The following is a 26,193-nucleotide window of genomic DNA, read 5'->3' as shown; positions in this document are numbered from 1 at the left end:
CATCCATTTGTGGAATTACAATAACGAACAAAATTGCCAAGCAGATCAGAGCACATGTTCTACACAGTCTGAGAAACAAAATTGAAGATTAGATTCACCACATTAGCTGGTGAATGTGGAATTAGGGCAAAGGAGTCATGTTACATAATATACCCCATTGCACACAAGACAGGATGCTCTGCTGTCTATCTTGTAGCCCAACATGGATGCCCTGTTGCAGCCACAAAGTGAGGACACTCTCACTGGTGGTGGGGTTGGTGTCCCCACCATGGAAATGTCATCTGGTTAGTGAACTCCTGCCTCTTTCTGGACCTTGCTTTTCTTGGTCTGGACTTCAAAATAGTCTAGGCATGTTGAGGACCCCAGTAGAATCCCAAGTTGACCACTCTCTTACAGTTAGGTTTCTGGGGTTCCTATTACTATTTATTTTTGCTTTATTCCTGAGCCTTCCATAAAAGTATGGCAGAAGATCTAAATAGACATTTCTCCAAAGAAGACATACAGATGGCCAAAAAGCACGTGAAAAGATGCTCAACATCACTAAATATCAGAGAAATGCAAATCAAAACTACAATGCTGGAGAGGGTGTGGAGAAAAGGGAACCCTCCTACACTGTTGGTGGGAATCTAAATTGGTGCAGCCACTATGCAGAACAGTATGGAGGTTCCTTAGATCCTTAGAAAACTGAAAATAGAGCTACCATTTGATCCAGCAATCCCACTCCTGGGCATGTACCCGGAGAAAACCATAATTCGAAAAGAGTCATGTACCACAATGTTCATTGCAGCACTACAATGAAAAAGAATGAATATATGTATATGTATAACTGAATCACTTTGCTGTACACCTGACACTAACACAACATTGTAAATCAACTATACTCCAATGAAATTAATTTTAAAATAAATTAATTTTTTTTAAGTACTAGAGTCAAGTCAAAGAACCAGCTATCAAAAAGCGGTGCTGGGGCTTCCCTGGTGGCGCAGTGGTTGAGAATCTGCCTGCCGATGCAGGAGACACGGGTTTGCGCCCTGGTCTGGGAAGATCCCACATGCCGCGGAGCAACTAAGCCCGTGAGCCATGGCCGCTAGGCCTGTGCGTCCGGAGCCTGTGCTCTGCAGCGGGAGAGGCCACAACAGTGAGAGGCCCGCATACCGCAAAAAAAAAAAAAAAAAAAAAAAAAAAAAAGCGGTGCTTCAGGGCTTCCCTGGTGGCGCAGTGATTGGGAATCCACCTGCCAATGCAGGGGACATGGGTTCAAGCCCTGGTCCGGGAAGATCCCACATGCCGCAGAGCAACAAATCCCATGCTCCACAACTACTGAGCCTGAGCTCTAGAGCCTGCAAGCCACAACTACAGAGCCCACAAGCCACAACTACTGAGCCCGCGTGCCTAGAGCCCGTGCTCTGCAACGAAGAGTAGCCCCCGCTCGCCGCAACTAGAGAAAGCCCATGCGCAGCAACGAAGACCCAATGCAGCCAAAAATAAATAAATAATAAATAAATTAATTTTTTTAAAAAATTGGTGCTTCATCATGAAATAACACTTCACACCCTTTCGAATGGCTATCATCAAACAAACAAACAAAAAAACCCAAACCAGAAAACAGTTAAGTGTTAGCAAAGATGCAGAGAAATTGGAACACTTGTGTGTTGTTGTTAGGAAGATAAAATGGTGCGGCTGCTATGAAACATAGCAGAGTGGTTCCTCAAAAATGTAAATATGGAATACCTTATGACCCAGCATTTCCACCTCAGGGTATATACCCCAAAGAACAGAAAGCACGGGTTCCAAGAGATATTTGTACCTCACCATTGCAGCATTATTCACAACAGCCAAAAGGAGGAAGCAATCCAAATGCACACTGGTGGATGAACGGATAAACAAAATGTAGTATGTACGTGCAACGGAATATTATTCAGCCTTAGAAAAGAAGGAAATCCAGACATATGCTACAACATGGATGAACCTTCAAAATATTATACTAAGTGAAGTAAACCAGACACACAAGAACAAATATTGCATAATTCTACTTATATGGGGCATCTAGAGCACTCAGATTCATAGAGGCAGAAAGTAGAATGGTGGTTGCCAAAGGCTGGGAGAAGGGGGGGATGGAGAGTTTTTGTTTAATGGATACAGAGTTTCAGTTTAGGAAGATGAAAAACTTCTAGAGGCCAAGGGTGGTGATGGTTGCACAACACTATGAACATAGCTAATGTCACTGAGTCGTACACTTAAATATGGTACATTTTATGTGATGTATATTTCACTCAAAAAATGTTCTAAAATTTTTTAAATAAGAAAAGAATAATAATAAAAATCAACATTTCCTGACCAATCTACTAGGGCTGGGGGAGGGTAACTGAGAGCTCCCCAAAGTAAAAGACCACCCCAGGGGACAAAAGATGGTGCTGCGACATCCAAGCACCCTCCCCATGTGGGTCCTTCCTCCACGGCCAACCTTCAAGGATCCAGCTTTGCTCTGTTCAAGAGTCCCTGTGGCACCTTCTTGCCAAGTAAAAGGAATACTCTGTCCAGGCTGTGAGGAATCACGCTTCCCTATGCCAGGGAGAAGCTGGCAGAATATTTATGCTGTGCCAGCTGTGGTCCTCCCACTTGGACTAGTCCTGGAAATAGACTGCTTCCCAGTCTCCCCTTTCTATAAGTTTCACCTCCTACAGTCCCTGTCATTAGCTCACTGCATTTCAGCATAAGTCCACCACCAGTTTTTCTTCCGAAGCTTCCAGGGCCTTCTCATGGATGACATTTAAAGTCTGTTGCTTCCCCAGGACAAAAAGGAAGTGCCTTAATCTCATAAAACTGGCTCCAGTCTCTGGGAAATGCTTCCTGGAGACCAGCTGGATTTCATGGACCCGGAAAATTGGAATGCTGACATTTATATTTTGCCAAGTAAGGAAATGTGTAAAAAACAACTATCATTAACAATTATTACTTCATAGACAAAAAGTTATTTCAAGCACCCTCCAAGTATGAGAGATATAATCTCACAATAAAAATAGTCCTCTGCAAGAAAGGAAAGTCGGCTGTCTGGCATCAGTATTTTCACAGCAAGCAGACAGTTCCATGCAGGTCTGCACTACATTGCCTCTGGCCACTGCACTCATGTGACAGCTACCTGGAATGGCTTAAATATTCACTGTCTCTGACAGCAAAGAGAAAGGACTAAAAGAGCTGTAGTGAAATTCCCTTCCAGACCTATGACTCTAGAGCTTAATAAAAGACTAAGTTGCTTTCCACTTGCATCACAAACTCAATGATGTGTGTCTGTTTGTGAAAACTGTGTGTGTATGTATGTATATGTGTGTGTGTGTGTGTGTGTGTGTGTGTGTGTGTGTGTGTGTAGTACAATACGATAAGGTCCTACTATGGGCTGAGTTGTGTCCCCCAAAATTATAGGTTGAAATCCTAGCTCCCAATACCTTTGGATGTGACTATATTTGGAAACAGAGTCTTTAAAGAGGTACTTAAGTTACAATGAGGCTGTTAGGATGAGCCCTAATGCCATCTGACTGGTGTCCTTCTAAGAAGAGGCGATTAGGACACACACAGAGACACCAGGAACACTCATGCAGAGGGACAAGCTTGTGAAGAGGCAGCAGAAAGACGGTCATCTATAAGCTAAACAGAGAGGACCAGAACAGATCCTTCCCTTACGGTCCTCAGAGGAAACCAACCCTGCTGACACATTGATCTTGGACTTCCAGTCTCCAGAGCTGTGAGACAATGAATTTCTGTTGTTGAAGCCACTCAGATTCAGGTATATTGTTACAGTGGTCCTAGCATACTAATACAGCTGCTGAAAGTAATTTTTTTAAATCGGTGTTCTCTTTGATGAGTTAATTAGACAAATTCTCCTAGAAAAGCCATTAAAAATAACTTACTTTATACCAATCACTCTCACCAAATAACAAATACATTTTTGGAAAGAAAACCAAATGCCATTAATCTATCCCACTATATGCCACCTTTAGCCACTACATTTATCACGGCCTCATCACCATGTCCTTCAAGGAGAAAGAACATAAAACACGTTAAAATTAGTATGAGCCAATTCAGCCCAACAAGGATATTCTGAACACTGTGAGCTTGACTTTGATTTAGTGGTGGTTGAAAAGTCAAGGCCTGTACCCTCAAAGAATTCAGAGAATTCAGGCTTGAATTTAGAATCATGCTTTCCCCTGCTGAATTTCACCCTCTTAAACAAACGCACACAGGTTGAGAAGCATCAAAAAAGCCTGATGACACAAACAGCAGGTGCAATACAGTCATTAAGAAAGGAAGGGCTCATTATGGCAGAGGAGCCTGGGGTGGGGGGACCCTCAGAGATGGCCCTCTGAGTCTTTGCCCACTCTGTCCCACCTGCAGCCTGCACTGCCATCTCCCACTCTCCAGACTCCTGCCTACCTTTGAGGGTAGGGCTCAGTCACCGTTTCCCCCATGGAATTCTGTCCAACTATCTCAGCCCCCGAGGACTCTCTCCTTTTCTCAAATCCCATCACATGGATTACTTAAATCTGTCATTTTAATAACGAGACGGTATAAATCAGACTCCCTTAGTGCCTCTTACTGAACCCTCGTACTGATTTATATAGATGCTAGTATAAAGCATGACGGCCAGATGAATTAACATTTTAATGGTACTAGGGAAACAACTGCCCTTTCTATTTTAATTAGTGGAATTTTTGAAACACCTGGCATGAATAGACTGAGGAGAGTGAGACTGGCCATCTCTTAAATCACTCTGATGATGATTTGGCAAACAAGCCTACTTTGTATTTATTGCTGATGGACTCTATCTCCAAGCAGCACACACTGTTCCTTACAGCCCTGAGCTGAATCATTCCTTTGACAAACAAGCAAGAAAGGAAGAGGACCAGGTATTTCAATCTCTGTTCTACAGAAAAGGAAATTTAAACTAAAGCAGTGGTTTAAGAGCTGGAGACAGAGAAGCAGGAAAGCTACACCTTCTAATGATCATTTTCTAACGGTTTAATCCCTCCTAGGTCTCCCCTCTGCTTGCCTAGGACTGAGGGTGTCAAATAGCCCCCAAATCTTGGGTCACACCTGGTTCAACCTCCTGGAGCATCAATTTTAAGAGAAAACTTGGAAGACATTTTTATATTTTAAAAGTGCAGACACATTACAAAGTAAACTGCAAATATCAAACGGAAGCTCAAGATAAACATCTACTGGCTTCTGGCAGCCTTGGCCTCCGCTTTGGACTCCCAGAAAAACGGGATAACTCTCCTCGCCTATTGAGGTAATTTAGTGGACATTTTAAAGAAGCTCTGGTAGGAATATATGTAGGTTTACATGATATAGTTTCTAGTAGTTTCCAGATTTTCAGATCTTCATCATAAATTTCTGATTTTGTCCTTTTTTTTTTTAACAGAAGATAAAATTATATTTTCTGGGGAAATCTACACAAAGGTTAGTAGAAAGACAGGTAATGTTTATAACCAATACCCTCACTCACGTCCTTTTTTTTTTTTTTCTTATTCAACCAGGCAAATTCAGAGCCAATCCTTAAGGAAGCAGCTCCCTCAGCTGCCCCACCTTTGCCTTTAATTGTTGTTTTTGCTGTTCCCAAGTGCATGCATGAGGAAAACAAGCGCACCGTTAGGGAGAATACTTACTGGAGGCTTATAAATTATTTTCACTTGAAGGGTTATGAAATGTACCAATGTTCTCTAGGCAGGGGAAAATTACATAGATCTGGGTAACACAGACACTAGCAATAATTAAACCGAGACTTTTAAAAAACATCCATCATTTTAGCATCTCATAGATCCTCTATGTAATCTTGGACCAAATACTTAATCCCTCTGTGCCTTAGTTTCATCATCTGTTAAATGGGAATGGTGATAATTATATTCCCTACTTCATGGGGATGCTACAGGATTGAAAAAAAATTACAAAACACTTATAACTCTGCCTGGCACGTAATAAGCTCCATGAGAATATCTATTTTTAAAAAAGGCCTGTCCTTATCACTGCTATCACAACGCACGTTTGCTATTGAGCAATGGTTCATTCACGATGGTTCATTTAGGCCTGGTGGGCCATTAAGACCCTCAGGTTTCTTCTCTCACATGAACTGCTGCTTAACGGGGCCACCCCATCCTTTACGTTTTTCATTGATTCTTTGAACCCAAATGCAGAACAGTACCTTCAACCCTACTGTGAGCCAAAACATTCTAGTATTATTATTTCTTGTCCAGAGATAAAATAGGTCTCGGAGAGTATCCTCCCAGATCTGTAATTGCCACAGCTCTGATAAATGTCCCCTCTATGTCTCTCTCCTGATGAGTGACACCAGGAGGTGCAGACTCAGGGACGACGCCTTGTGGTATGTTCACTCTTCCCACGCCTTATCCTTAGGGAGAGTATGATATTTCGTAAAACGCTTCTGCAAAGGCAGGACACACTTCAGATCATCCATGATGGGGAAGGGGAAGCGGACTGAGAATTCCAATTGGCAAAATATCTCATCATCTGGGGGTCTAGAGAAATGGGGAGGAGGAAGGTTACATTTTCCAGAAGGTATTGATGATACTATTTGCAAGGTAAAAGACAGCCCCCCACTGTGAGCAGATGAAGTTAGCCTGGAAGAAACAATGGGGCAGCAGGGGTTAGGTATGCACGCCCATGCAGAGGCAGTAGGATAAAGGACACACAAGATTCATAAAACAATACCTGCCCTTGCATATACAATGCACTCTGATGCTTTCTCTTCCCTTCTATTGAATTTCATGTTTTAAAAAATGCTGGTGCAACTCACTACACTGATAGCATTCCACTAAAGAGTCACAGCCCACAGTGGATATGGCATGCCCCAATCTACAGCCCCAGTAGGTTTCTAGAAAAGAGAAAGAAGTCCCTTTAGCATAAATTGAATTTGTAAATCCTTTCCTAGGTGGTCTTGAGCTAGCTTCTCTAAAAATTTGTTCTGGAGGGTTGCCAGGATTCAGTGTTTCCTTCTTTTGAAGTCTGCTGGCTCTGCTCTCATTTCTCAAGCCTGCCCTGAGGGACTGTGAACGCTTTCACTGCTCTAGGATGCCTGCTATTTGGGCCTTGAACAGTCCAGCCTGGTTTCAGGGTTTCCAGATCCTCTAAAAGGGATTTGGGCTGCCCTTCTCACATTGAAAAGAAGGAAATCTATTGGTAGCAACTCAGCCTTCCCCTGTCACCTGTTAATATCACCTCATCTTCCATAAACCCTGGATGATATTGCCGATTCGAACAAAACTCTTTATTGTTGGGCACCCCAGCTCCTGGCAGCCTCTCCTGCGTTCTGGACCCAATCCTTACAGCCGGGGGCCTTTCCGGCCTGCGTTCTCAGTGATGCGCCCCCAAGTGATGTACCTAAGGGCCACTGGCTCACACTCCTAGTTTCCGGTCCTCCCCACTATTAACTGGGGGATTCAACTGGGAAAACTTACTTAATATCTCAACCTAATTTTCTTCACAGGTAAACTGGAAATACGACCACTTACCTTTAGGGTTTTCATGAGAATTAATTTACACGTGGGAGTTCCCTTCTCCTCCCTGGAGTAGCAGGGACATTTCACCCCAAGCTCCCTTTGCTTTCTGAACACGGAAGGTTTCGTTTTCGTCAGATGAAATCCACAGTATTATCTGGGATTGCCCGTGTTATCTAAACCGCGGCGGAAATCACAAAGCCTCCGAACAAGTTTCTAATGAGGCGACTCTTTGTCTTCCTCAATTGATTACGCAGAAAGGATGGAAATAGGGAGAAAAACGAAACCGGTATTTCCCTCTAATCAGTAAAATGACCTGCAGGCAGGCGCCGCAGTAAAAACGAAATGAATTAACCAACCGTCAAACCGGCATCATTCCCAGAGCCCGGCCCAAGGCAGGGGGCCCGCATCCGAGGGCTGCGGCCAGAGCGTTCCGCCTGGACCAGCAGGTGCCCCGCGCCCGGGTCGGGGGCTCTCTCGCCTGCCGGGCACATCGGAGCTGGCCATTCTCCCCCCGGGCGGGAGAAGGTGTGACTGGTCAGTGAGCCGGAGCGAGTGGAGGAAGCCCACCCTAGCCCCAAGCGCCGCGCTTTCAGCCTTTTCCGACGCCCTAGCGCAGGACACGCACATCATCCCGCTGCGAAAAAGGCTTTGAACTTGGGTGCTCTCCACGGGCCCGCACTCTTGCCCTGGGCACCCTCGAGCCCCAGATCTCCCCTCCCCGCTCCCATCCTCCAACTCCGCCAAACTAAAAACCACCGCCAAACCCCAGAGAGCCCGACCGTGGGAGCCGGAGGCGCACGCCCGCGGCGACCCGTCCCGCCGGCGGTTACCAGCTCCGGCGAGGTGCGTGAGCGCCGCCGCTTCCAGCCGCCTGGCGGGCGGGTGGCTCCCGGCGCTGCGGTGCGGCGGGGACGCGCGCTCCCGATCTACGGCGCAGGCTGCGCGGGGCGCGGGGCGCGGGGCCGCCCCCGGCCCCACCCCACGAGCCGGAGGGCGCCGGGCCGGTAGGAGCGAGCTCTGCGGAACCCTCTGCGCCCGGGGGCGCTCGCGCACCGCCTGTATGAGAGCCTGCCGCGAGGAAGGAAAAGGGACCGGAGAATTGTTCGCCCTTGCGGGTGGGCAGTGCGTCCCCTTGGCCAACTTTGAGTGACAGGAGCCCAAGAGCTGAGCGAGAAGGAGCGATGCAGGATGGACGAGGGTTAGGAAAAATCCTCAGCAGTAGGGTTCAAGTTCAGTTATGCTGGGACCCTCCATCATGCGCTACTTTAATTACTACCTCAAAGTTATCTCCTCCTGCCTCCTGGTACTGGCGCCCACCCAGTCAAATATCCCCCAAACGAGGCCCCCAAAGGATGGGACTGGGCCGGGCGTAGTTTCAAATTAACTACGTGGCTCAGTCCTCCCTTCCAGTAAATATTTATCGAGTCCGTATTCCATGCCGGACACTGATCTGGGCGCTGAGAAAATAGCCTCCTGGAGCCTATATTCTAGTGTAGAGACAGGCAGTCAACAGAACAAGTAAGTACATGTGCCATATGGATAGCGACACGTGCTGTAGAGAAGAAATAACTCAGGAAGGGCACAGAAAATGTTGATGGTGTGTATGGGGGTGTAGTTTTAAACCAGGTGATCGGAGAAGGCCTCACCATGGAGAAGGCTTTTGAGTAAAGATCTACTGATGAGGGATCAAATCCTGCTGGTATCTGGGGCGAAAGCACTTGCTGTGGACCAGCTACTGAGACGGGTTTTACTGAATTAATCATTTCTTTTCCCACGCACAGGCACCTATAAGGCAGCGATTATAACCACTTCCATGTTAAGAACTAGGAGACTGTAGCTTAGAGATGTTACGTGAATTGCCCAAGGTCACATATTAGTGCACGGAGGGGCTTGCCTTCAAGCTCAGGAAGCCTGGCGCCCCAGAACCGAAGTTTAACCACCACTGCACAGCGGTGGAAGATATGCAACAAGAGCAACACGCAGGCAGGTTGGTGACTGTGTGATTAACTCGCTCTCCCGGTGCCAGAAAAGGATTCCTAGAAATGCCAGCTGATTCATCTTTTTTAAAGCTAATTTCATTACTCCAGGTCAAATGAAATATTTTGCCAGCCATCTTTACAACTATATTCCTCAGCCTCATCCAAAGGCAGTTGAATTCTAAGTGACATAATGTGACCATCTGTGATGAGATTCACTAGTCCTTCCTTAATTCTCCACATTGGTTCCAGTTGCACATTCCTGGTCACCAGGTTGCGATCCGTCACCCACACGGTAGAGCCTGTACTACAGTGCAGCAGGGTGTGGTGAAGCCAGTCAGAGAGCAGAGCCACAGAACCACTGCTGCTGAGAAACAGTGATGCAAGCAGGACCGTCTCTGCCTTAGCTGTCAGAGTCAGGTGGCTACTTTTGGGAAGAGTGCCAATGGCTCAGGAGTCAGAGAACAAGGGCACATCGTACCATGTGGAAAAGACTGCACAACATCAGTTTCAGAGGCTGAAATTAGAGCATCCAGTAGGAGCAGCGTCATCAACAGGATGGCAGAGCTCCTGTTTCTCTCCCAGGTATCTCTGACTCCCCCTGGCTGCACCCGTCTCCTTCTACCCTCCCCCAGTGTCAGCAGCATCTTCCTGTCTTTTCTTTGAGGTCCAACTCAAATGGACTTCTTCCTGGACTACTTCTTCCAGGAAGCCTTCCTTGCTGCCCCAGCTACCAATGAACTCTTGTTCTAAAATCTTATACCTCTCTTATGACACCTGTCATTTTAGAGTTGCACTCTAAAATAGACTCCACCTATTCCTCCATAGGCCACTTTATATTTAATTTCTCTACAGGTCCTAGCAGAGTGCCTTGCATCCAGAGTTTTATTATTTAAATAATATTTAATGTGGGTTTTTTGGTTCATAAATTAATCCATAAGAACCCAGCTCATTATCCCTTTTTAAAACTGGTGTAGGGGCTTCCCTGGTGGCTCAGTGGTTGAGAATCCGCCTGCCGATGCAGGAGACGCGGGTTCGTGCCCTGGTCCGGGAGGATCCCACATGCCGCGGAGCAACTAAGCCCGTGAGCCATGGCCGCTGGGCCTGCGCGTCCGGAGCCTGTGCTCCGCAACGGGAGAGGCCACAACAGTGAGAGGCACGCGTACCGCAAAAAAAAAAAAAAAAAAAAAAAACAGAAAAACTGGTGTATAGTTGATGCACAAAATTATAGAAGTTACAGGTGTACAATAGTCACAATATTTAAAGATTATGCTCCATTTATAGTTATTATAAAATATTGGCTATATTCCCTGTGTTGTACAGTATATCCTTGTAGCTTATTTTATATATAAGAGTTTGTACCTCTTAATCCCTTACTGTTGTATTGTCACTGCTCCCTTCCCTTTCCTGACTGGTAACCACTAGTTTGTTCTCTTTATCTGTGAGTTGTTTCTTTTTTGTTATATTCACTAGTTTGTTGTATTTTTTAGAGTCCACATATAAGTGACATCATACAGTATCTATCTTCCTCTGTCCACTGTCCCTTAATTTGGCCTCTTCATTCCAAAATACCTTTCAAGCTCACAGAAATTTAGTGATAGGACTCAGTTACATGTAGTCATAGTTGTTGTTTGTCAGTATAAACGGACAGCAGTTTACTTTGAGGTAAATTCTATTTGCTGCATTCTGAAATTGGAAAACTGAGGTTTAAGAGTAATGTCCTGAAGGCCACAAGACCAGTCATTGACAGAGTCGAGATTTAAACTCAGGACTGTGTGACTCCAAAGTTCACACCCTCCTCCACAAACCTCACGTATCTCCTCATTCAATTATCCATTCACACGTGCATTCACCTGAGTGATCAACAAATATATCTATCTATTGTGCTCAGCTCTGCATCAGGCACTGTGAAAATGGCAAATGATTAAAACACAGTCTTGCCCTCAAAAGTGCTTGCAATCTAGTAGAAGGGACAGAGAAATTGGGAAATAATCAGACTTTAGTGTTATAAATCTTATAAAAGAGATGCATAGAGGCCAGACAGGAGCACTTTGTTCTACCTTAGGTAATGACAATAAAGATTCACGGAGATATAATGTAATTTTAGTTTTGAAGGATATATAGTAGTCTGTTATAATGATAATGAAGAAAAGCATATGGTAGGCAGAGTAAAGAGCATATGCAAAAATATGGAAGCATGGGAGAAAATGCATTCAGAGAAGGGCTACAGCAATTCAGGAGGCCTGCAGCATGGTGAGACAGGTATTGAGATGAGGCTGGAAAGGTAAGCAGAGCCAAACCACAGGTGGTCCACACATTAGCTTCACTGGAGTCCATTACCCCCTGAACATGTATGAAATCATGATGTCTTTGTATGGAAACTTTTCACAGGAGAGGTTAGCTTTAGTCAAATTCTCAAAGGGCCTGACTGACCCGCAGCTGGGAGGTAGGGAAGTCAATTTCCCTTGCCATGGCCTGCTGTCCAATCCGTGGACCACAGGTGACCCCCAAGCGATTGCAACATCAGCCAGGATGCTCTGGATATGTGGGCATGGGTGCAAGGCTGAACCCTGCCAAGTCACCTCAAAACATGCAGTGGTGCTGCCACTCCTGGGCAAGGATGGCTGGACCCCAACCCTCCCAGCATCTGCACCCAGGTCCACTCTAAAGCCAAAAGGAGGGGGTAACTGACTGGCATCTTTATAAGAAGAAGAGACTAGGACACAGAGACCAGGGCATGTTCAGAGGGATAACGATGTGAAGAGGCAGCAAGAGGATGGACCTCTGCAAGCCGAGAAGAGAGACCTGGAACAGATCCTGCCCTTTGTTTTCCTAAGAGGAAACCAACCCAGCAAACATCTTGATCTTGGAATTCCAGTCTCCAGAGCTGTGAGAAAAAAACTGTCTGTTCTTTAAGCCATCCAGTCCATGGTGTTTTGTTATGGCAGCCCTAGCAAACTCATTGGTTTATAAAACACAAATTCAAAACTCAAAGATAAAATTTTTAAGAATTGCAATATGGTGACCACAGAGCATTAAATCTCAAATGAGGCCCTCCTAGGCGTGGAGTCCTAGGCCTCCATGCTGGCCACATGCCCATGATGCTAGGCCTTGGAAATACAGGAACGTGAAGACAACCTGGGATTCATCAGTGGAGAGATGAGGTGAGATTGATCCTTGGGAATGTGAAGTGAAAACATGAGAGGGCTGGTGAAGGAAGGAAGGGAGGGAGGGAAGGAGGGAGGGAAAGAGCAACTAGGGAAATTGGGGGTGGAAAAGAGGAGGAAGATGGAACCCGACGGAGAAATGGGCACTAGTGTCTAAGGCCCAAGGTCATGTGATTAAGAACCAAAGCCTATTGGCCTTTACCTGCAGGTCACGTGGTGAGAATTGAGGCCAGGTTGCTGCTGTGTCAGGAATAAGGGCTGCAGTGACAGGCTACTTCTCTAAGGAGGCTGGGGAGGGGGGCGGGTGGGACTGCTGAGGACCTTTGTGCAGGCCTATGAAGGCCCAGGGGACCAGGAGACTGAAATCCAGCCCACACTCTGTCACCAAGGCATATCAACCTGCAGGAAGGAGGGATAGATAGTCTTCTAACAAAGGCGCCAAGTGGCCTCGCCTTGAATAACAGAGCTGCAGCTAGAGCTTTCCGTGTTTGTATATTTATCACCTGCACCCCTCACTGTCTCTATGAGAGCAGTACCTGTTCTGTCTTCATCTGGTACCAGCAGCAACACCGGCACACAGTAGGCCCAGTAGCATATGTTGGGATGTGGAGTTAAGGGAGAAGTTGCGTTTGTTTTTCCTTTATTCATTTGTTTCCAACAAACCTGTTTATAGATTGACAGCAAGGGTCCAGAGGGAAGAGAGAAATTGAAGGCAGAGTTCAGAGAGGAAATCATTGATGAAATACACCAGAGAACAGAGTAAGAAAATCAATTAAGATAACAGCTGGGGGGCTTCCCTGGTGGCGCAGTGGTTGAGAGTCTGCCTGCCGATTCAGGGGACACGGGTTCGTGCCCTGGTCCTGGGGTCCTGGAGGATCCCACATGCCACGGAGCGGCTGGGCCTGTGAGCCATGGCCGCTGAGCCTGCGCGTCTGGAGCAGGAGAGGCCACAACAGTGAGAGGCCTGCGAAATGCAAAAAAAAAAAAAAAGATAACAGCTGGGGACAAAAAATTAGTTATCTGGATTACCTTTGAGAAATTCAGTCATTTGTTCATTCAATGGTGAGTACCATGCTTTATGCTGAACCCTACCGGGGATGGGGAAATTTAGGGAAGGGAAGGATGGATATATAAGGAAACATAAGAGAGATTCCCTTCCAGCTGTTCAGGATGACAGCTGGTTAAGAAATTTCTCATGGAAAAAGATAAACGACAATGAAAGACAACAAGGGGGTTCCCAAGTGTCTGGACAACAAGGAAAGATTTGGAAACAGAATGAACTGGGAGAAAAAACCTGGAGGCATTAGGAAAATCACTTCAGAGGTGGAGAGGGATAGAGAAAAGGAAGGGGAGAGTAAAGAAGGGAGCGTGGGCTTCGTGTGACCTGCTGGTGATGGCTGGTGGGCAGCTTCCAGGACCTGCAGGCAGGGCTCAGTGTTGGTCTAAGACAGCTCCATTTATTTTCCAGTTGGCCAGGACTCATGCCAATGGACCAGCAGGAAGCAGTAAAAATCCAGACTTGTCTCAGAGAAGGACACATCCCTAATAGCTAATGTGTCTGGGTGAGGGAAACGTGGCAATGATTCAGTGAGTCCAGTAATCAGGCAAGGATCAACTGAAGAAAAGGATGGGAACGGAAAATTGACATTGTTTTCAGATGTCAAACTATATAGTACAACAGCATTAATCCTGTAACTCGTTTTCTTCAAAGAACTGGATAATCTATAAAAACATTATACAGTTTCCATTTTAATCAAAAAGATGGTGTAAAATTTATAATTTGTCCTTAGCCATTATTTGTGCACCAACTCTTCCCTTCATTGCAAAATATAAGAGAAAAAAATGTAAAAAAAGAAAAAAATCAACCCAAATCCAAGGCAAAATCACACACACACACACACATACTCCACTATGCAAAGTTATCCAGGGGAGCAGAAAGTACAACTGGCCTCTATGTAGTTGCTCAATGAAGTTTCCGAAAATAAATAGGAGGGTGAGTGTTCAGAAATCTATGACATGGGGCTTCCCTGGTGGCGCAGTGGTTGAGAATCCGCCTGCCGATGCAGGGGTCACGGGTTCGTGCCCTGGTCTGGGAAGATCCCACATGCCGCAGAGCAACTAAGCCCGTGAGCCATGGCCGCTAGGCCTGTGCGTCCGGAGCCTGTGCTCCGCAACGGGAGAGGCCACAGCAGTGAGAGGCCCGCATACCACAAAAAAAAAAAAAAAAAAAAAAATCTATGACATGAGTGGCACAGGCGGTAGCCGGCCACGTTCCAGTAGACAATCTCTCCCAAGTCATCCATGGTAGGAGCTCTCCACCAATTTTCTTAGGTGATTTGAGAATTGTCACCTCCTCCTTACTCTTTGCATAACTTGAATTTCATTGCCTTGTCTTGGTTATCCTGTGGCTCTTTTCAAATTAGCACAGTTGTTCCTGTGTACATGTAAACTGCTCTCCCTCACAAAGTGTTCCCTTTTGTTGCGTGGAGCAAACGCATGCCTGGGAACGCCACCTGTACACATGTGCACACACAGACCCCCTCCTGAGATATCCACCCTATTCCTTCCCTTCCGAGACCTGAGCAATTTGCTTGGAGCTCTCCCTTGCTGTTTATCCTATTGTTCCTCCAACAGAATGGTGCAGACATCTACCCACAGATGGGGCACCAGGCAGACAAAACACCTAATGTATTTTAGTTCATGTTTGGCATTCACTCAAGACGATGGAGCTGCCAGCCACTCTTTAATGTCAACTAGAATACATTTTACACCACCAGGGAGAGAGAGACAGTGGCCCAGGGAGGAACTATAGCCTTGTGGTGATAACTTGTAGCTAGAGGCTCTAACACTTGCATGTTTCTTTTCCTCCAAATCAAATTGTGAATTTTGGAGTGAACTTCTGGTGGCTGCTTGTTTACCATCACACAATAATGAGGAAAATTCAGTCCGCTGGCTCTGGGCTGATCGAGTCTGACAACAAAGAAGAAGGAGAGATTGGCTTGTCCTGGCTACTTGTACCTTCTTTTTCCTCAAACTGTATCACAGCCAATATAAGGCGTGCAGGAATTATTCCAGAGTAAAAAACTCTATTCATGCCAGCTCTGATACTGGAGGCTAAAGCCATGTGGGTGTCCCTTCCACAGGCACGCCTCTCTCTGTCTGCATGCTACCTACCTGCATGGCAACCCTACCAGTGAGAACAAGATGAGGTCCTGCAGCCCTGAATAGCTTCATCTTCCCATGGAGCCCACCTTCCTTCCACCTTTCTCTTCCTGGTAACTTTGCCTCAGGGGAATTTTTCACTCACCATCTTTTTATTTCTTTTTTTAAATTTAATCTTTGGCTGTGTTGGGTCTTCGTTGCTGCCCGCGGGCTTTCTCTAGTTGCGGTGAGTGGGGGCTACTCTTCGTTTGCACACACGCACACACGCACACACACACACACACACACACAATTTCAATCCATCGCAGTTTTACAGTGATCTCAGAGTAGAAGCCAGTAATACTCAGAGATCTTACTCCATGCCATGCCAAGTGCTTTGGAGACCTCACATTCAATCCTCACAATTCTATGAAATTGCTGCTGTTGTTGTTCTTATCCCCATTTTATAGATGTGGAAACTAATGCTTAACAAGGATAGAAATATGCCCCTATGAGCTGAAAGCATCCAGCATACTTCAGCCTCTCCTCAAACTATTCCTAAAACTATGCTTCATATTTCTGGCTCCACCAAAATGCATGTCTCTATTTTGTAGAAACTGACTCAAAGTGAAGAAGATGAATAATGAGGAAGAGATGTGTGTGTTTGAGTCTGTGTGAGTGTGTGTGCATCTGAGTATACGTGTTTGCATATAAAATCTCAGAAAGAAATATTTAAATAAATGTAAAAACATTTAAGTTCTTATTATTTTTTTTAAAGAGTATTTTAAAAATAAATTTATTTATTTTATTTATTTATTTTTGGCTGCATTGGGTCTTCGTTGCTGCATGCAGGCTTTCTCTAGTTGCGGTGAGCTGGGGCTACTCTTTCTTGTGGTGCGTGGGCTGCTCATTGTGGTGGCTTCTCTTGTTGCAGAGCACCGGCTCTAGGCGCACAGGCTTCAGTAGTTGTGGCTCAAGGGCTCTAGAGCGCAGGCTCAGTAGCTGTGTCTCACAGGTTTAGTTGGTCTGCAGCATGTGGGATCTTCCCGGACCAGGGCTCGAACCCATGTCCCCTGTGTTGGCCGGTGGATTCTTAACCATTGGACCACCAGGGAAGTCCCAAAATTCTTATTATTTTAAAAGTAGCCGCAGCACTTTACAGAAAGTTAAAAAGAAGAAAATTATATATAACTTCACCACCATAAAATAAAACTACCAATGACAGCATTTTGCCCTTACTTTTAGACTGTTGTAAAGCATGGTTGTTTACAGTTATGTTTACATCATAATCACATGGCGCTCACAGACTTGTATATGTTTTTTCACTTAATCCCATTATATTGTAGGCATTTTCTATTTTTTATATAATCTTGATGACCATCCCATTTAATAGCTGTAAGATTTCATTGAGTAGGTGCCACAATATACCTCATTAATGATAAATTGGTAGGTTTCACTTTTTTCTACTGTAAGTTTGCTGCCATGGTATTCGTGTTTATCTTATATAATGGCAGATACGACAAAATTCACAGCAATTATTCTCTTTGTACTTGAATATTCATTTTACATTTGCGGACATTTTTCAGATGTCTGCCAAGAGGTGGCGCCAGCAGCGTTCACCTTTGCAAGAACCTGCAGTATATAACAGCAGTCACGTACTAGTAAGAGTTTTTGTTTTGTTTAAAAATTCTAAATTTCTACTTATCTCATTAATGAGAAATATAGTTATGAAGTACCCTAAGTTTATAAATGAGAAATTACTCAATATAGGCTGGATGTGAGAAATCTGAGGGAGAAATTATAACTTTACTAAGTGAAGGGGTAGGAGTTGGGGGGAGAATTGTTCTGTAGCCCCAGGTTGAGGCAGGTTTCAGCTGAGTGAGGGGAACTTCTGCTCAGTGGCCCTGAGAGAGGCTGTGATCTGGAACAGGCTGGACAGGCCACTAAGCAAGGATTCAAAGGGAATTGAAGTCATCCTGCAAGGTTGGGCTGGGTGCTGTGTAAGATCAGTTCCAGCCCTGGGATGCAGTGACTCTAGAAGTTATATAAAATGAGTTTCTCCTTTTATAAAATAGAAAAGAATCAATTACCATAATTTGGAATAGTTTAAAGCAAAAAGCCATGTTCTTTTATTATGGAGTGCATTCATTCAATAAATATGCATCGTGCATCTATCATAATTTGGGCACTGTTTTAGATGCTAGGGATGCAAGAGTGAGCAAAACAGGAAGAAAAGAAAATGCCTTCGTGGAGGTTACAGATACCTGACACAGTCTTCAAAATGTTTTTGTGTGTTTTTTTCATATTTGACCTCATGATGATGGCGTGAGGTGAGCTGATCAGGGATTCTCCCTGCTACACACAAGAAAGCAAAGGCTTAGAGTGTCCAGTGAGTGGCCCAGGAGCACACCCTGAGTCATGGGGAAGGAGGAAAATCCAACCTCACGAGCCCCTGCCCCAGGGCTCTGTGCAAGCCACGTCCTGACCTGTGGGCCTGGATTTCTGCTGTCCCAGCTCAGGCTTCCCGAGTGGGCAACATATCCTGAATTCCCTGAAAATTACTGCATTTTTAACATAGCAAAGAGGTTAAACCTCAGAAGCAGTGCTCATTACAAGCGTAATATATTTTCTTTTCTAAGCTGTGAAGTTCTCAAAGGCTGATTGTATTTTATCCATGTTTTTAAACTCCATGCCCAGCACATAGCACTTGCTTTATCTGCGTTTGTTCATGGAGAACCATAACTCATAAATATCAAATACTGTTCTTACATTGTGTTTCTAAAGTATGCTGGTTTCATGAAATTACAGTACCTCAGAAATGGAAACTTATGCCATTTCATTTGACTTTGAAGAAACTAGAAGATAAGGATCTGAGTATGGATAACAAGAATGCTTCGTACAACAGAAATGCTGGTCCATGTGTAGGAGTGATGTCTGGATGAAACAGGGATCTGACCTCATCTCCACCTTCAAGCATTGGTTACTTTGAGAATTGCATGATTATTTTTTCAGTGGTTTCAGGATGTTCTGATTAATGAAATGGTGCCCTTTTGCTTTCCAGTAGTTTAACTGGATTGTACAATCCATTATTACCACTGGATTTTATTTACCCAGAAATGCAGTCATCTTGGGACATCACAGGCATTCTCTGCACTTGGAAATTAAGAAAAGTAAACCCATCTTTCCCTGGCAGGTTTCTAGCTGGTCTCTTTTTAGAGGGAGAAGTTAATGAAAAGATGGTAGCATGCTCCCTCTTCAAGTTCTCATTACCTGAGGGCAAAGCCAGATTAGACCTAGAATAGAAGAGGAGATATGTATATATGTATGTAAGTGTGTGTGTGTGTGTGTGTGTATGCACACACATATGTATATATGCACATACACATATGCATATGTATGCATACATATATAAACATAAATGTATCATATTTATAAAAATATAGACTATAAATTTATATACTACATGTAATATACTATATGTAATATATGACAAAGAGGGAATATTCAGTGGAAGGGAAAGGATGTCAGGTGAAAACAATGTGGAACTCACATCTATCTAGGCAGATGGGAAACCCTGCAAAAGCTCAGTCCTGAAGAGAGCTCAAAGTTCACAGTGTCTGTGCTCTTGCAAAATAATTGCTCACCCTTGTTCATTTGAGAAAAAAAAAAGTTAAAAATCAATGAATGGAATGAAGTTGTTTGGTGGGATTTGAGCAGTGAAGGAGAAGAATTGCAGCAGGCAGTGAAGAGGCAGGGGCTGAGTTAGAGAGACCCAGTGTCGAATCTCTGCTCTGCCACCCACTTTTCTGTGCCTCAGTTTCCTCATCTGCAAAATGGGGATAAACATTGTCTCCAGGATTGTTGCAACTAGAAGGAGGTCACTTATGTGAAGAGCTTAGGATGGTGTCTGTCACAGGTAAATACTCATCAGGGATAGCAGCGGTTACACCTAGCTGTGCATGATGTTGGCAGTAATCACATGGTCACAGTCTCAGCCTTGTGGAGAAAAGACAAAATTTTGAGTCTGAGTCCAAAAGTAAGTGATTTTGTGCTCTGGGCAAGTCAGCGAATCTGTTCATGCTCCTCTTGGTGACAAGGCATCAGCCATCCAATCCTCATAAGTAACAACTAATTTTGTTTCAATTCCAGAGTCACATGAAAAGTGGAATCAAGGATGGCCTACTTCAAAGCAGCCTCATCCCTCAAAAAGGGAACCCTCCTGTATTGTTGGTGGGAATGTAAGTTGGTACAACCACTATAGGGAATAGTATGGAGGTTCCTTAAAAAACTAAAAATAGAGCTACCATATGATCCAGGAACTCCACTCCTCGGCATATATCCAGAGAAAACTCGAATTCAAAAAGATACCTGGGACTTCCCTGGTGGCACAGTGGTTAAGAATCCGCCTGCCAATGCAGGGGACACGGGTTCGAGCCCTGGTCCAGGAGGATCCCACATGCTGCGGAGCAACTAAGCCGGTGCACCACAACTACAGAGCCTGCACTCTAGAGCCCACAAGCTACAACTACTGAGCCTGCGCTCTAGAGCCCACAAGCCACAACTACTGAAGCCTGCATGCCTAGAGCCCGTGCTCCGCAACAAGAGAAGCCACACAATGAGAAACCCACTCACCACAAAAAAGAGTAGCCCCTGCTTGCGGCAACCAGAGAAAGCCTGTGTGCAGCAATGAAGACCCAACACAGCCAAAAATAAATAAATAAATTTATTGAAAAAAAAAGAAAAGAAAAGAAACCTGTACCCCAATGTTCGTAACAGCACTATTTACAATAGCCAAGATATGGAAGCAACCTGAATGTCCATCAACAGATGAATGGATAAGGAAGATGTGGTACATATATACATACAACAGAATATTACTCAGCCATAAAAAAGAATGAAATAATGTCATTTGCAGCAATATGGATGGACCCAGAAATTATCATACTAAGTGAAGTAAATCTGACAAATATCATATGATATCATTGTATGTGGAATCTAAAAAAAAAAAAACAGATACAAATGAACTTATTTACAAAACAGAGGCAGACTCACGTAGAAAACAAACTTATGGTTACCAAAGGGGAAAGTGGGGGGGCGGGGGGGATAAAATTAGGATTTGGGGATTAAAATATACACACAACTATATATAAAATATATAATCAACAAGGACCTACTGTATAGCACAGAGAATTATATTGAATGTCTTGCTATATCCTGTATCTTTTCCATCATATATGTATACATGTATATATATCTATACCTGCATCACTTTGCTGTACACCCGAAGCTAACACAACATGGTAAATCAACTATGCTTCAATAAAAAAATTTTAAAAATAAAAAAAAACCAGGGCTTCCCTGGTGGTGCAGTGGTTGAGAGTCCGCCTGCCAATTCAGGGGACACGGGTTCATGCCCCGGTCCGGGAGGATCCCACATGCCACGGAGCAGCTGGGCCCGTGAGCCATGGCCACTGGGCCTGCGCGTCCGGAGCCTGTGCTCCGCGGTGGGAGGTGTCACAACAGTGAGAGGCCCGCGTACCGCAAAAATAAATAAATAAATAAAAAATTAAAAAGAACGCCTCACCCTAAGATCTGAGTGGGTTTTGCTTCCAATAGGCTTTCCATGAAACTAGAACCTCTCCCAGGGAGACGATGCAGCTGCTTGCTATAGTTCATGTCCACGTTGTGGTTTTTCTCTGTGCCCAAGAACATTTTCTAGAGCTGGGTTGCTTCCTTTTCACAAGATGTGATAATGGCTTAGGGAACTCAAACTCTGGCACATAAGAAAAACATAATGAGGGTGGGGGGGAATTCCCCAGGCAGTAGTTTTCAAACAGAAAAGGTTTTCACTATCTGCCTTTTGGGGAGATCTCAGAACATGGCTTTCCTTTGCTGAGAAAAATGGACTCTGTGACATTTGCTCTCAGCATGGATTCCCCAGTGCAGGGCTCCCTCAGGCGTTCCAAGGGAGAAGGCACTTTATCTCTGGGAGGACAAGATTCAACAGTAAGTCTGCAACCCACTCTCCTCATTAAGGGGACAGAGGTGCCCCTAGGAAACAAAGAAGGTACCTTGGTCTAATCTCCTTGTAAAGATGCTAATGACGGGTCTCCTGCCAAGCAAAGTAATTGAATTGCTGGTGGGAGAGTTCTTCCCTAAGGAAAGGTTTAGCCATGGGTACTAGGTTGCCTAGGATTGCTTCTAGTAAACAAACATGGGCTTTGTGAACTTCTGGGACAGGGCTCCCTGTCACAGGCATTTAAGCTCTGTAACCAGCTAAGTATAAAAAGGAGAGATTGCAAGACTAAAACTGTCCTCTTCTGTATGTGATATGACCTGGGCACATCACTTAGAGACCTCCTTTATTCCCCTGAGCTAGAGTGGGTCCAGTACTTCAAGAAAGGGCCTGAAGACCTGTGTTGACAGTCTTAGGCTGGTCCCTGCTTACCCTGTGCCTTTTGATTAGTTGTCTCCTTGAAATTATCAGGAAAGCTTGACCCACCCTGGATAAAATCTCTGATTCATTTGAGTCTGATTGGACAGTCTCATTTTGTGATCAGTCAGGAGTCTGGCAAAGGAAGAGAGAGGGGTTTGTTCAAGTGTCAAGTAGCAGGCATCAGTCTGCTAAGTGAGCTTCATGCCTTCTCGGGAGGGTCCATAAACCCTTTGCAAAATGGACAGGTGCCCATTTTGAATCATCTTTGAGAACTGCCAGAGGCAAGGACCTGGAACTTGGTCCACCAAGGTAGGCTAGATGAGTATCAAAAGGAGAAAGGGATGTAACTGAGAAACCAAGGTGGAGATGTCATTCCCATCAGACCGATTTCTTTCACATTCCAAATAAAGGACTTTTCACAGGGAGATCAGCTCCGTGTTTTGCAATTACCTAGAGATGTGGGATAGGGAGGATGGGAGGGAGGCTCAAGAGGGAGGGATATGGGGATATATGTATGCATATGGCTGATTCACTTTGTGGTACAACAGAAACTAACACAGTATTGTGAAGCAATTATACTGCAATAAAGAGCTATTATAAATAAATAATTAAATAAAGGGCTTTCATTATAAACTGCTCTTGGAATCTGAATTTAGCTAAACTAAATTTTTTTGTTTAGTTGGAGTAACAATTCTAACATCAGACAAAATAAACTTTAAAATAAAGACTATTACAAGAGACAAAGAAGGACACTGCATAATGATCATGGAATCAATCCAAGAACATCATAACATCAGAGCAGAACGGTGATACCAAACCATGTCATATCTAGACAGATGGATGGAATATTTGAATAAAAGCAGTCAATCAAGCAACACAACCATGCCAAGTGGGAAGAGAGGTATTTTCCAGGTAGCACGCAGATCAGAGGGTCACTGGGCACCCATCCCTTCATCCCTCCTCCAGCTCTAACTCTTACCGACCCCACCACATGAGTCCACATTTGTCCCTGGACTTTCCAATTATTTTAACTTTCTACCCATGCCGTCTTTCATTTTTAACCCTGTGGGTTCAGCCTTGATAAGTTATTTGCCTTATAAGGAAAAAAACAGAGGTTCACAAAACACTTTCTTCCTCATTATGGCAGGAAAATCAGTGCCCTTTAATCTTCCGGAGAGGATTATTCTGTATACTGCTTAAATGAATCCATAAGCAGCATGTCACCTGATTAAATTCAGACTATGAATGTGCCTGTAGTTCCTTTAGTCACCAGAAACAGTTATCCGTGGAGGTTGGATGAGACACTGAGCTGCCAGTTCCCTCCCAGGACCAGGTGAAATCATTTAACTCAAAAATCTGACAAATGGGGCAAGTTCTGGCTTTAGATAGCAATTATATTGTTTGAAAACCAGTTTTTCCCTTCAGCTTCTAAGGAAAATTCAGGGCTTGTACTGCTGATTGGAGAGCACAGTTTTTGCCAAACTCTAATGGATGTCCCCCCAGATTTTGGAAGCAAAATGAACACTGAATCATCAAAGAGCAATCAACTGTGGGCTCCACTTCAGACGTCTCTTTGGGTGGGAGAGGTTTAGCTCTATACAAGATGGAAGATTTAAATCAATAACTCAGGCTTCCTTATTCAGCACCACCAAACCAGCTTTACAACAAATGCTAAAGGAACTTCTTTAGGCAGGAAACACAAGAGAAGGAAAAGACCTACAAAAACAAGCCCAAAATAATTAAGAAAATGGTAATAAGAACATACATATAAATAATTACCTTAAATGTAAATGGATTAAATGCTCCAACCAAAAGACATAGACTGGCTGAATGGATACAAAAACAAGACCTATATATATGCTGTCTACAAGAGACCCACTTCAGACCTAGGGACACATACAGACTGAAAGTGAGGGGTTGGAAAAAGATATTCCATGCAAATGGAAATCAAAAGAAAGTTGGAGTAGCAATTCTAGCATCAGACAAAATAGACTTTAAAATAAAGACTATTAAAAAAGACAAAGAAGGACACTGCATAATGATCATGGAATCAATCCAGGAAGAAGATTTAACAATTGTAAATATTTATGCACCCAACAGAGGAGCACCTCAATACATAAGGCAAATACTAACAGCCATAAAAGGGGAAATCGACAGTAACACAATAATAGTAGGGGACTTTAACACCCCACTTTCACTAATGGACAGACCATCCAAAATGAAAAGAAATAAGGAAACACAAGCTCTAAATGACACATTAGACAAGGTGGACTTCATTGATATTTATAGGACATTCCACCCAAAACCAACAGAATACACTTTCTTCTCAAGTGCTCATGGAACATTCTCCAGGACAGATCATATCTTGGTTCACAGATCAAGCCTTGGTAAATTTAAGAAAACTGAAATCATATCAAGTATCTTTTCCAACCACAACACTATGAGACTAGATAACAATTACAGGGAAAAAAACTGTAAAAAATACAAACACATGGAGGCTAAACAATATGCTACTAAATAACCAAGATATCGCTGAGGAAATCAAACAGGAAATCAAAAACTACCTAGAAACAAATGACAGTGAAAACACGAAGACCCAAAACCTTGGGATGCTGCAAAAGCAGTTCTAAGAGGCAAGTTTATAGCAATACAAATCTACCTCAAGAAAAAAGAAAAATCTCAAATAAACAACCTAAACTTACACCTAAAGCAAGCAGAGAAAGAAGAACCAAAAAACACCAAAGTTAGCGGAAGGAAAGGAATCATAAAGATCTGATCAGAAATAAATGAAAAAGAAATGAAGGAAACAATAGCAAAAATCAATAAAATTAAAAGTTGGTTCTTTGAGAAGATAAACAAAATTGATAAACCATTAGCCACACTCATCAAGAAAGAAAGGGAGGAGACATAAATCAAAAGAATTAGAAATGAAAATGGAGAAGTAACAACTGACACTGCAGAAATACAAAGGATCATAAGAGATTACTACAAGCAGCTCTATGCCAATAAAATGGACAACATGGAAGAAATGGACAAATTCTTAGAAAAGCACAACCTTCTGAGACTGAATCAGGAAGAAATAGAAAATATAAACAGACCAGTCACAAGCACTGAAATTGAAACTGTGATTAAATATCTTCCAACAGACAAAAGCCCAGGACCAGATGGCTTCACAGGTGAATTCTATCAAACATTTAGAGAGGAGCGAACACCTATCTTTCTCAAACTCTTCCAAAATATAGCAGAGGGAGGAACACTCCGAAACTCATTCTATGAGGCCACCATCACCCTGATACCAAAACCAGACAAAGACGCCACACACACAAAAAAAGAAAACTACAGGCCAATATCACTGGTGAACACAGATGCAAAATCCTCAACAAAATACTAGCAAACAGAATCCAACAGCTCATTAAAAGGATCATAAACCATGATCAAGTGGGGTTTATCCCAGGAATGCAAGGATTCTTCAATATATGCAAATTAATCAATGTGATACACCATATTAACAAATTGAAGGATAAAAACCATATGATAATCTCAGTAGATAAAGAAAAAGTTTTTGACAAATTTCAACACCAATTTATGATAAAAACTCTCCAGGAAGTGGGCATATAGGGAACCTACCTCAACATAATAAAGGCCATATAAGACAAATCCACAGCCAACATCATTCTCAATGGTGAAAAACTGAAAGCATTTCCTCTAAGATCAGGAAGAAGACAAGGTTTCCCACTCTCACCACTATTATGCAACACAGTTTTGGAATTTTTGGCCACAGCAATCAGAGAAGAAAAAGAAATAAAAGGAATCCAAATTAGAAAAGAAGTAAAACTGTCACTGTTTGCAGATGACATGATACTATACATAGACAATTCTAAAGATGCTGCCAGAAAACTACTAGAGCTAATCAATGACTTTGGTAAAGTAGCAAGATACATAATTAATGCACAGAAATCTCGTGC

At 43.6% G+C, this 26,193-nt stretch overlaps 1 protein-coding gene across 9 annotated transcripts in view; it reads right to left on the bottom strand.

The window, feature by feature from the left end:
- The window catches only part of MRAP2 (melanocortin 2 receptor accessory protein 2), a 96,415-nt gene that overhangs the window by 53,592 nt on the left and 16,630 nt on the right, over nucleotides 1-26,193 (bottom strand). Inside the window, exons 1-2 of one of the 9 annotated variants that reach the window (XM_067011401.1) lie at nucleotides 8,339-8,424; nucleotides 7,521-7,745 (exon numbers count right to left, since the gene is read on the bottom strand). The exons of 1 other annotated variant lie outside the window; for it this stretch is intronic. In XM_067011401.1, coding sequence (XP_066867502.1) covers nucleotides 7,521-7,535 — 15 coding nt within the window. In that variant the 5' untranslated portion in view covers nucleotides 7,536-7,745; nucleotides 8,339-8,424. Of the gene's footprint in view, nucleotides 1-6,193; nucleotides 6,432-7,520; nucleotides 7,746-7,864; nucleotides 7,886-8,272; nucleotides 8,491-26,193 lie in introns of those variants that run through there. 7 more of the 9 variants (XM_067011400.1, XM_067011402.1, XM_067011403.1 and 4 more) reach the window with 7 other exon arrangements.

Source organism: Kogia breviceps, chromosome 13 (genome assembly GCF_026419965.1).
Source record: "Kogia breviceps isolate mKogBre1 chromosome 13, mKogBre1 haplotype 1, whole genome shotgun sequence".
Classification (NCBI taxonomy): Eukaryota; Metazoa; Chordata; class Mammalia; order Artiodactyla; family Physeteridae; genus Kogia; species Kogia breviceps.
This window is presented reverse-complemented; position numbering and strand designations above follow the sequence as displayed.